At 48.9% G+C, this 12,005-nt stretch overlaps 1 protein-coding gene across 10 annotated transcripts in view; it reads right to left on the bottom strand.

Moving 5' to 3' along the window:
- Positions 1-12,005, bottom strand: part of NRXN2 (neurexin 2) — a 318,520-nt gene that overhangs the window by 45,909 nt on the left and 260,606 nt on the right. For all 10 annotated transcript variants that reach the window (XM_088137492.1, XM_088137483.1, XM_088137489.1 and 7 more), the window contains one exon: positions 11,569-11,740. In XM_088137492.1, coding sequence (XP_087993618.1) covers positions 11,569-11,740 — 172 coding nt within the window. The remainder of the gene's footprint in view (positions 1-11,568; positions 11,741-12,005) is intronic.

The raw sequence follows: 12,005 nt of genomic DNA, 5'->3' as shown, positions 1-12,005 counted from the left end.
CAGAGGTTAGCAAATTTAGAGAGGTCAGACTACACTCCAAATAGCAGTTTAAGCGCTGGATCAAAATTAGCGGTTAGGTTTCCGTTAATTCTTTTTTTGGGGGGGTGGAAGGGAAGGACAGTCAGTTTGGGATTTGTTTGGGGGATTTAGCGGTTTTAGCCACAATGGATAAAGCACTAGTTATACGGTTTAGTTTAAGTGTTAGAATGAGTAGATGGAAGTTAGAAGGCTTTATGTGGCACTGGGGAGAGGAAAAATTCTCCCCAGTGCTTTTTTTTTTAAGCAAAAAATTAAATTCACTTTATTAGCAGACTTTAAGTTCTATGTCACAAAATGGTGGAAAAAGCAACATTGCACTATCAAACTCTCTTCCAAAAGTTTCCTTTCCAAAACTCATAGGGGTTTTGTTTTGTTTTTTTGTTTAATTTAAATTCCATGTCCCGGCTTGTTCCCTGCCCACCAACTCCACCAGAAACCAACTCCCCTCCATTCTGCAACCCACAAAAAGACGCCCATGGGTTTGTCCTGCTTTTGCATCTGAAAATGGGCAAAGGAATTAAGCAGTCTAGCCATAAAAATAACAACAGAGGGGTCAAAACTCTGGGGGCGAGCCAGGCGTCTTGGGAAGGTGGCGGTGGATGCCAAGCAGATCCAAATTCAGTCCTGTGACACCCTTTAGGCGAACACACAAAGGTTGGGCTTCAGAGGTGGGACACACTCTTGGAGCCACACGCCCTCTCTCTCTCCCCCAATTTTTTCCCCACCATCATGTTTTAAAAGAGGGTTAGAATCACACACAATGGACCGTCGTTTCCCACATCCGTGATCTCGGAGAGCTGCACAAACTAGCCTGAGATTGTAATGCTCGGAAGGGTTGCCTTGAGGGTCCTAAGCTGAGACCAAAACCACCCAGAGCTTTTCTCCCCCATTTTTGTCCTATTATTCAAGGGCTGAGTTGCTTCAAGATGAGAAGTACAATCCCTTTTGAGGCGTTTTCGGCAGGAACACCACCCCGTTCATGGTCTGCCTTCTCCATTTTACTCTGATCCTATCTCCCAAATTTAAGCCAACCACACCTGCTTACCTGTCGTGCATTCCCAAAGGAGAAAATAATGCTGGAAACACAAAGAAGTGGAAGATCGGACCCAGGTACACACAGCAGCCTTCCAAAGTTTTTCCATGTGGGGCTTGGGAATGCAACGCCACCAAGAGGTCCACCTCCGTGTGAACGCTTTTGCCTCTGGGCCCGGTCCTCCCCCAGGCACGGTCTAGCTGCTTCACCTCTCACCGTTCGCCTGGTCAGAGACAGAGACGGAGTCAGCGGCACTGCCACCACAGCGGCCAAAACAGGGGAGAAAGACTCTCGCTGGACGCAAGGCAGACGCCCAGCGAGACTGACTCCTGACCCCAGGACTGCTCTAAAGGAAGCAGAGGAACAGCTTCAAAAGTGGAGACGTGCAGAGGAAACAGGGGCTAGATAAGCCTCTTCTTGGAAGCTCGTCCCAGATGACTTGCCTTTGGCACTCCTGGATGTTGTCTGTTCTATGGATTCCCAAGCTCCAAGAAGAAAGGTAGGAGAGCAACTGCTGGTTCTCAGCTGAGTTAAAGGGTTGTTGTGAGAATAAAACCGAGGAATCTCCACGTTTCCCTGGCTCTCTCTTTTGGAGACAGAGCAAGATAGTGGTATTCTAAATTAGTGCCACAGAGGAAGCAATTTTTGAAAGCAGCAGCCTTGCAAATACTGCTCTGGGATGTGGCCGTGATCATGCTCCTCAAGAGCAGAAAGCATCCGAGATCAGAAGCAGCATGATGGATGGATGGAGAAGCTGGCAGGAATCCTCCAGCAGCCAAAAGACCATTTTGAAGAACTATGGCCTCCATGTTCTAGGCTACGAAATTCCAGCCTTGATGTTCCCCCAAAACACGTACAGATCTTCCATTAAGACTTGACAATGTCTTCGGGAATTCTTGGAAAGTTGTGCGTACTGTAGTAACTAAGCTGGGAAACCAGAAACATGAGCAGAGTCCTTCCTTCCTCCCTCTCTCCCTCTCCAATCCACACTGTCTCCCTTCCTTCCTTCCTTCCTTCCTTCCTTCCTTCCTTCCTTCCTTCCTTCCTTCCTTCCTTCCTTCCTTCCTTCCTTCCTTCCTTTCCATCCATCCATCCATCCATCCATCCATCCATCCATCCATCCATCCATCCATCTATATTGTGGAAAACCTACCAGTCTCCAGCAATCTCTGATCATGAATGCATCAAGGACGAGACAGGATCCCTTTTTAAGCCCAGCACCATCCATTTAGATGACAGGTGCAGAAAGGACGACAGCATCTGCTGGATGGGCAATTAAACAGCCAGCAACTCTGGTAGCCAAAACTGCAGGATTTGGGCTACCTAGCTGAGGCAACAGCTGGGAGTATGTTTAGGAAGGAGATGGTCTTGCAACCAAGGATCTTTGTGGTGGGGGAGGGTGAGGCCATCTCCTCCTCTTGCCCAGGATGTTCGGGGTGGCAAATACAGCAGTTGCAGCTTGTGTGTGGAGCTGATTTGCTCCCAAGGTGAGCTCACCCTGCTAGATACGACTGATGGACCCAAAAGGCAGAGAGACGGAGCCAATCCCCCAAATGGAATGAAACAGGAGATCACTGAGTTAGAAGGTCCCTCAGAGGCCATCTAGTCCAACCCACTGCTCAGTGGAAGTTCCAATAGAGCAGGAGTTCTTAACCTGGAAATTTCCATGAACTGGGATGGGAAAAACTGACAACTTTATTTTCATTATTTTATGTTATGCATTTAAATACATTTTTGAGAAGGGGTCTGTAGGGTTCACCAGATTCTAGAAGGGGGCCGTGGCACAATAAGGTTAGGAACCCCGGTAGGAGCGCATCCGGTCCCAGTTTGCAGGGCTCGTTGCTTCGTGTGGCCGCTGTTCTCCTGGCTGATCCCTCCCATGGGCAGGATGTTCCTCCTGAGGTCTCTCGCCTGAGCCTCTTTCCTCGTAGGAAATTAGAGAATCCCGCGATTCTCGCCCTGCCCTCCAGGCCAGCGCTTTAAAAACAACGGCAGAGGCTTCGTTTGCACTTAGCCAGGACACGTGATCATCTTTGCTTAATTTCTATAGCTGCCTATCTCAACCAGGTGACTCTGGGCGGCAAACAATTCTAGAGTTGTAACCATGGTTTAGTGTATGGTCCAAACTCAGTCCACTTAGGTCTTTTAAGGTTCAGCATTTAGTGTGAATCCAGGAGATATTTTCATTCACTCACTAGGGGAAGCAGGTTGTGTGAACGCAGCCCCGAGTAGTAAACAATGTCATTGCCAAGCATTGATCTGGCAAAGTAGCATGTTCATCTCTCGTGTCTGAGCCCAATCTTGCAGTAGACTCATCCCTCAGCCTAGCTGAACAAAACACATCTACGGAACAGGCTGTACTCGAACAAAGATATTGTATGAAGCTCAACTAAGACCACATATGAAGGCAACGGTTTGGGTCCCGTAACTTGATGAACCCAAGCTACCCAACCCCACGTTAGTCTATGTTGTGTGAACCCAGCCCCCCCATTGGAAAGTCAGGGGGGATGGGGGGAAGAGTTGCAAATTGTTTCCCCAAAGCTCAAAGCATAAGCCTGTTTCCCTCTCAAACAGTTGGGAGGGGTCAGTCAAAGGAAGATGGTCAATTCCAATTTACCATCTGGTGGGGGGGACACCTCTTTTGCTCCCTCTCATTGCACCGCACCGCACCGCACCTGTGGAATTCCTTCCTAGCACAAGTCACATCTCTTGGCCTGTCTGGGGAAATGTAGCAGGAGGGTTTTTTTGGCAACCCATGGCTTCCCTTTCCCCATGGTGCTTCTTCACTTCAATTTTTCAAGATGGAGGATTTCTCAGCTGCCAAGACAGGGTAGAGCTGCACAATAAAACTCAGAGACTCTTAGTTGGGGCGGGGGGGAAGGGAGTGGGGGGAGGGGTGAAGGGTGCTCCCCTTTCCACTCCTGTCTTTGCTTCTCATTCCACGCCGCAATTCAGTCCCCTAATTAGAGAGAAGTCGGGGACTTTTCATGCTCTCATTAGCTTCTGTATTAACTAGGCGATTAACATCTTTTAATTAAAAATACGCCATCCTCAGAAAGTGACCGGAGTCTGTAATTAGGATCCGGCTCTACCCTCAATTTCACAGCTGGCGTCTTATCTGCTGGGACTCGGAGGCACGTTCTCCTGGCACTCCCCGCCCTCCAGCTGAAGAACAGCAGCCCAACGACAGAAGCTAAACAAACAAACAGAGGAATACATTTGTCCGATATGGAAGGGCCCCGGCGCAACCATAAACGCTCCGGTGGGTGAGCATCGGCAGTGCTCTCCGCGCAAGGTGGGCTGTTAATCAGCTCATTGGTTTAATGAAGAGTAACCAAGGACGTTTTGAGGATCTGAACTCAGATACTCAGAGGATCAGTACAGGCAGCAGGCTAGATGGCGTGGATCCGTGCAGCATTTCACTACCTGTGGGTTTGTAGCCCCACAGCCTCAGAAACTGGCAGCCTGTAGCCCGCTTTAGCTGGTCACAAACAGCTGTGTAGGGCTGGGTGTGTTGTTGAAATCTTGGATGGGAGGCCACTAGGAAAACCCTGCTACAGGGGGATATGAAATGAAAGAAACCCTGCTGGGGGGAAATGCAAAAAAGAAGGCCGCCACGGGAAGCCACAGACTCAGGAAAACAAGAGCTGAGCTCACCGGAAGGAGATTTGCCTGCGTCTAGCAAGGGAGTCCTCTTACCTTCTGCAACTAAAGAAAAAATGTGCGGAGTTGACACTTGCAAGCTGGGTCCCCAAAACGATGTAAGTTATGAGCAGTGGTCATTTCTCAGAGGTGACAGAAATGCACTCTGCATATGCTGAAGAGGCTCATCTCCCAGAACTCTGCTAGGCAACACTTTAACCTACATCCTCTTTTACCCTTCAAGGCTCTTTTGTCTTCCTTAGTGGTGCCCCGACAGGGTGGGAAATTGAAAGAACTAGACACTGTCACCCCCACTTGGCATTCGCACAACCTGCATAACCAGTTGTTCAAAAACCTCCTTGCTGCACTTGCAGAATGCACAAAGTATGGCATAACTCGGGTTGTGAATGTCTGCTCCCACATAGTGTAGTTTATGTAGGAACCAGCCTGTCGTAGGAATGCAAACACAAGGGAGCCTCTCCCTACCTCTGTAAAAAAAGGGGGGTCACAGAAACCACCAGATTGGGCCACCCCTCCATTTGGGAGCAGGGAGGGGGCCTGTATTGCGTCCTATTGAGGCTTTTCCAAAAACATTATGCTGGAATTTGTAAATCAATGGAATTTGGATAACGGACCTATTAGCTTTCATGTGGAAAGAGTCTCCAAACCCCACTAGGGTTTGGAGACCAGTTATATTTATTTTAATTGGTTAATTAGCCAATCAATCATTGAAGGGCACAGCTGTGAATCAACTGAGTGTCTTAGGACCCTCCCTCTCTGTTGCTGGCAAGGCCCACCAAGGGCAATGGAGGAGGGTGGATTTCTTTCAGAAGGAAGGAAGGAAGGGAGGGAGGGAGGGAGGGAGGGAGGAGAGGAGGAAGGAGAGAAAGAGAGGAGGAAGGAAGGGAGGTTAATGGCAGTGAAGGGAAGGGTGAAAAAATACCATGTAAGGATTCAGAGCAATCAGGGAGGCATTTTACCTCTTGCAAGGAATTTTGTTCCCCCTCATAAATGCAAAAGTGTGCAGATGGGGCAGCTGAATTAATTTGGTTTGCTGGATTAATCTGCTTTCGGTGTTTTGTACAACATGCCAAACTCAGCTCAACTGACCCTCTTCTGGATTGACAGAACTTAACCTTACGTAGGTGAACCCATCACATGAGTGAAGCCTGCACAGCGCACGGAGCTGCTCCTCAAAACAGTAACCCACGTTAAGACTAACAGCGTGTTGTGGGGATGCAACCGCTGGGCCTCGAACCAAACTGATTTTTAGCAGGCTGTGTGGAGCCAGCTATGGACTCCTGGAACGTGCTCTTCTTTTTTTTCTTTTCTAAAAAGGCCAACCCTGGGGGAACTGTGCAGATGGTGGCATCTGCTCAGTTGCCAGTTTGTGGGCCTCAGTTTTCCTCATCTTTAAAATGAGAGTAACATTTGAACACCTGATGCAGTGCTATGAAGACAAATATCCATGACTTCATTTTACATGCACTTACACTTAAATGTACATACATTTATATGAGCTACATCTCTATAAAATTAAAGATAATTAGGATGACGTCCAAATTTGGGGAAGGATTTCACTAAAGCAGAGGGTGAAAAGTTGATGGCCCAAAGGTTTATGAACCTTTACATAATTTAAACAATAAAATTTCAGTTTAAATCCAGAGGCTACAACTTCCAGGATTCTCAGCATTTCTAGAAATTCAAAGGAAATTCAAAGCACCTTTTCAGCCTCACAAATTGAATTAAAAAGCAGAAGCTTTCATGAGCTTTTAATAACATTTGTGAGTTGGAAAAGGTGCTACCAGACTCCTGATTTTTAGCTACCACAGACTAACACGGTTCTCCTCCTATCATGTCAGCTTGTCCAGAGGGCACCAGGTTGACAAAATCTGATTTAAATCATGGCACACAAATACACACACACACACACACACCAGTGGAAGGAACATAAACTAAATACACGCTGCTTTTGAACCCTACTTTTTCTCCAAAAACCTTTTGCCATTTTCTGAAGGAGAAATATTCTTCCCAGCACAAAATGGGGTTACAAATCAGCCAAATGATTTACAATTTATGTAGCCAAAGCAATTACTAATTTGTGGAGAATGAGTGTCACTGATTATTTCCTGATTTTTCAGAATATAGGGAATATAATCCCAATTAGATTGGGATTCTGAGTCTCCCAGATTTCCCCCTCCATCAATACCTCCTTCCCCATCCCCACTGTGCCCTACAGTAGTTCTTATTAAACATTTGTCATTCTTCTAGATTCCTCCCCACCACCGTTTTTCTCTTTAGGGTACCTTAAAGATGTCACTGAAAAGATTTTGCACTCCACACGTAGGCAGAAACAAATTTATTATTACTTTTAAAGGCAGATAAATAAATGGCCTTCTGCTGAGATCCTTGCCTTAAAAAAGAACAGAACAGCTGTAATAAGATGAGCTTCTCTTCCCAGCTCATTGTAACGGCAACAGAAAACTTGGGAGATTGAGGAAAAAAAGGTGTCATAGAGAGAATGAGAATAATGTCACTTCTGTGTTAATTAACTGATTCCAAAGAATAGCATCGCCACTGGCCTAAGCCCCAGGGAGGCTTCCTGTCCACCACTTCGTATTTTTTGAACAAAGGGAGCATAATTCTGGTCTGTACTTTGCATCCTCCAAGGAAATGACAGGACTCCATGCAATACAGGCCACCAATAATCCAGAGAGAGTTCTTGTTAACCCAGCCCCATACAAAGCCAATTTCAGCTGCCTTCCTTTTGCTGAGTTTGGGGTGACATTCCATGGTGCTGGCAAGAGAGAGCAAGCAGAGGCTGCATAGCATCCATGCTTCAATCTGCATGGAACCAGGGGCTGGACTTGACGGCCTCAGGGAACCCTTCCGAATTGAAGATTCCGTTCTAGCATTGTCACTGGCGTGCCGAGTCTGTGTGCAGCCAGAAGTAGGGTTCAGCTTTGCATAGGCGTTTGAACAACCAGTCTACTTGCCCTTGAGAGTTGTACCCACCCAGACGTATCCCAGCTCGTGCGGTTCATTCAGGCTCTCCTGTGTTTGCAAAGACCCCCGTGGCTCACCATCACTGTAGCTGGAAAGAAGGAAGGGTTCTGAAGAATTGGCTAGAATCTCTCCTGGCCAGATACTCCACTTTGCCCCTTCTGTTGGCTGATGTGACACCAATCCTCAAAACGGCCCAATGTGTTTCCAAATGCAGGGCTGGGATGTCTGAAGCACAAACGTTTGGCAAAAACGTAAAGGGCTGGTGAAGTGAACGGCAGGACCTAAAAGGTGAACAACCTGCTTTCTAGCACACCGCAGGCTAGATAAAAAGAACTTCTTCCATGTCAGGGGGAAAAAAGGACTCATGTTCTGCACTGAGACTTGAGAAACATGGCTGCAGAATCCTGACGCAAATGCAGCTTCACCGGCGGCAGTGCAGAAGGCTTCCTTCCAAGGCGGAAAGATTATCCACAGAAAGTAAATCTTTCACGATGTGCCATGACCCAAAGCTGGATGAGTTCCCACTGCAGTGGGCACACCTGCAGAACTTGCAGAGAGGCTGCTCTGGATGTGGAAAGAGGTTCCAGCAAGGCCCACTTGCGGTTCAGGACCTTGGACAGCTCTGGGATAGCAGACAGAGGGTCTGCCCGACTGGGCGTGATTTCTGGAGTGCCAGGGCAGAGATGGCAACTCCTGATTATTTATTTAAAACACTTATGTAGCCACCCATCTGAAAACCACTCTGGGTGGATTAGGCAAGGTGAGCAGGATGGCAGAGGCGCTTGGGAGGCGACGGGGGGGCTGGTAAATCCCAGCCACGAAGGAGCCCCACCACCTTGCCTGCCTGCCTGCAGTACCAACAGCCTCAGTTAGATTTGCTCCTTCAGGTTCTGGTGGGAGGGAGAAGCTGGTGCAGAGATGTGTGATTCAACCCTGAAACAGATTTGGAAGAAAAGACTTCCACCCAGGACACGCTGCCAGGGCCAGAGGCGATCCTCCAATCTCTGGCCGCCACCTTCCAGCTTCCTTAGCCACCTGGCCTGATTCAGCGGAGGTTGGAACCGGCCCATAGCCCTAACAGGGGCCCCAAAGCAAGCTTGACTGAATGGAAGGGTGGGGAGTTGGATGCTGCGGCCCGGCATGGCCTGCACCTACGGGGAGCAGCGTTCTGGACAGGGCGGGGCTGCCTGCCCCGGAGAGTCCCGAGGTCCGTATCTGCTAAAGATCTGCCCCCCCTCCCGCCCTGCATGCTTGACGCAATGCAGTTCTCCCTGTCGAGTTTGCCCCGGGGGCAACACCAGCTCTCTTCTTGCAGCACCGCCTCGCTCTAGCTTATCTCCCTCCTGCTCTCGGCACCTCCATCACGGGCAAAGACATGGCCCTTTTGTTCATAATGGCCAACCTTTTCAACGAATAAACTAGATGAGAACGCGATACACAGAGAGCCCTCCCCCGCCCCACCGCTGCTGAAAAGAAATGTAAAAATTACTTGATAGCAGAAAAATGTCATGGCAGAAAGAATGTCAAGGACTCCCATCATCAATAGGGGGAGGGAGGGGGGGCTTAGGAAAAAAGAAAAAGGGAGAAGAAAAAAGATCATATGGGCCTGAGTTCATCCTTTCCATTTCAGCTACAGAAGCCAGCCGCCCTTCCTGGTTTTAATCCTCCACATTCAAAAGAGAAAGAAGCTTTGGACCAAAAAAAAAAAAAAGAAGAAGAGCCAAAGAAGTTAAACGGGAAAAAAATCACGTTGCCAGGAAGAAGAAGCCAGAGCGATGAGGAATCTGTAGAGGGCCAGCCAGATGGCCTTGAAGCAGGGAATGGTTGCATGAAATGAAAGGATTCCTTAAGTTCTGGGAAGGGAGATTGTATCCGGAAGAGGCTCCGGCTGGTCCTTCCTAAGCTCCCTGATGCATAAGAGGGAAGGCAGGAGAAGCCCAATCAGACGTGCAAGATTCAGCTCCTTAGAGCCTCTCTCAATCAAGTACAGTCCCATTCCTGTGGAGTTGGTTTCCTGACCTGGTCTACCTGGTGGCTGACAGAATCTTTACGCATCTCATCCAACCCTCTGCAACGTGCAGAAAGACCTTTTCAACCATCTCTCCAGCCTCTTCCAAAAAGCCCCCAGAGATGGAGAAGCCACAACCTCTGTAGGCAGACTGGCCCACTGCTGTGCAGATCTCACCCTTGGGAAGTTTTGCCGTCTACACAAATGAAATCTAGGAAGCTGTAACTTGTATCTCTTGCGTTCTGGTCCTAGTTTTTGTGGCTGTGGAAAATGCTTCCTGACCATCCTCCCTGGGCACCCTTTTATGTACCTAAATACTAAGATTGTGTCTCCCCTCATCTTCTTTCCTCCAGCCTGTCCTCATAGGGCACGTCCTCAAGTCCCTATGTCATCTTCACTGCCATCTCCCAAACCCTCTCCAACCTGTCCACATCCTTCTGGATATGGGGTGCCCAGAACCGTGCCCAGACCGCCTGGTGTGGTCCCACCAGGGCTGAGGAGAGAGGAAAAGGACTTCCCGCATCTTCCACACGATGCTGTTTCTGAAGTGGCCAGAATGGTGTTGGCCGTTCTAGCAGTTGCCTCCCACTGCTGGCTCACCTTCAGCTTGCGGTTGAGGACACACCCGAGTCTGTCTCTGGTGCTCTGCTTCCAAGCCATGAATTCCCCCGTCTTGTATGTGTGTCTTACATTTTTTCTCTCTAAATGTAATGCCTTATTAACGGTTAACTTAACTGGGCTTTACTCAATTCATCCATTTTTTTGGAGCTGCACAACAATATGAGTTATAAAGTAAACTACCTGGGTTGGGTTTTTACCCCACATGGGAATAATGTGCAATCAGCTCATTTGTGATTCAGAAGATGGGCTTGTCAGGGGAGAAATGACAGCAGTTGACAGACATTGCGAGGGGCACCAGGACAAGGACCAGCAGGTTGAAACTGAAAGAAGGAAGAGACCAGCTGAACGTCAGGAGGGATCTTCTGACCAGAAGAGGTATGAAGCAGTGAAGCAGTCTGTTTAGAACAGAATGACTTCTTCCCAAAGTTTCCACCTGTCAGAGATGGTTTAATGGGTTTCCACAGATCAGGGGGTTAGACCAGATGGCCTCTAAGACACCATCCCACTCAAGACCTCAAGAGAGAAACCCAACTGAGGTGGGTGGCTTTGTTGTCACTCTTTTATCCATGTGTCCATCTCTGTCCCACTAGGGCAATTCCAGGTTTCCATACCCTGAAGAGCCTGCTACTCTGGTACTGTTGTTCCTCTTCAGGCACAAGACTGAATACTGAGGAAAGCTCCTTGCTGAGCGGAGGGGGGGGGGCAGTTGAAAAAGAAACCTGACCCTTGCAGAGGGGGGCCTTCTAGATTGTGGCTTGGAGGCAGAGGAGGACTTTGTAAGCAGAAGATCTCCAGCACCTCCAGAGAAGCGGAACAGCTAACTGGTGACAGGAAGACCTTTCTCTGCTAGAGATGCTGCCCTACAGAAGTGGTAACCCTGGTGCAAGGCCCCAGATCCCTGCCCCACTGAAAGAGAGCTGCCTAACCCCCAAACTCTGGTGTCCTGAGTTCTCAGGCTCCCCTTACACTTCATCCCTCCTCCTTCAGATTTCCCCCATCCTTCCTTGGCTAGCAACGTGTGAGCGGTTAAGGAAGTACCAGAGCTTCTAGAAAGCACAGGAGATGCCACCAAGAAGAGTTGCCCCCAATGCCAGGGCAGCTGCCCTCTGCCCCGCCCCCCTTCTCTGGCAGAAAGGAAGAGAGGGCTGAGTGGTTCCAACCTCCGCTGTGTGGGGAAGAGGGAAGGGGGCTTATGCAGCCATCGCTTTGTGGTCCCTACCTGCCGGGTATCGCTCGTTGATGGGCCAGTTGTCAACCTGCAGTGTTGCGTTGCCGCCACTCCGGGTGAAACGGACCACGTGGTACTTGCCGTCGTTCACCATAGCGTTGCTTTCCTCGATCGTGATGTCGTCCGTGCCCACATTGAAAATGACTCCCACAGTCCCCTGGTCCTGGAGAGAGTGATGGGGGAGGAAGAAGAGGGGGCAGAGGGAAAGCTGGGTTAATGCAGGCTTCAGAAAGTTCCCCAGTGGGGCTGGGAAAAACGAGAAAGCCTCCAGCCAGGTGAAAGAAATTTGCCCACAAAACAGAGGAATCCTGTTATATTCCAACCAGCTTTGTACTGTCTCCAACAGTCACCGCCTTAATTTCAATTTATTCAATTTTAGAAGCTACCTCTTCTCCAACAGCTCAAAGGGGCGTGTGTTGTAGCACTGT

The sequence above is a fragment of the Python bivittatus genome, unplaced genomic scaffold (genome assembly GCF_059951505.1).
Source record: "Python bivittatus isolate LINGU-HERP-01145 unplaced genomic scaffold, Pbiv_v1 ctg000180_np1212, whole genome shotgun sequence".
NCBI lineage: Eukaryota > Metazoa > Chordata > Lepidosauria > Squamata > Pythonidae > Python > Python bivittatus.
This window is presented reverse-complemented; position numbering and strand designations above follow the sequence as displayed.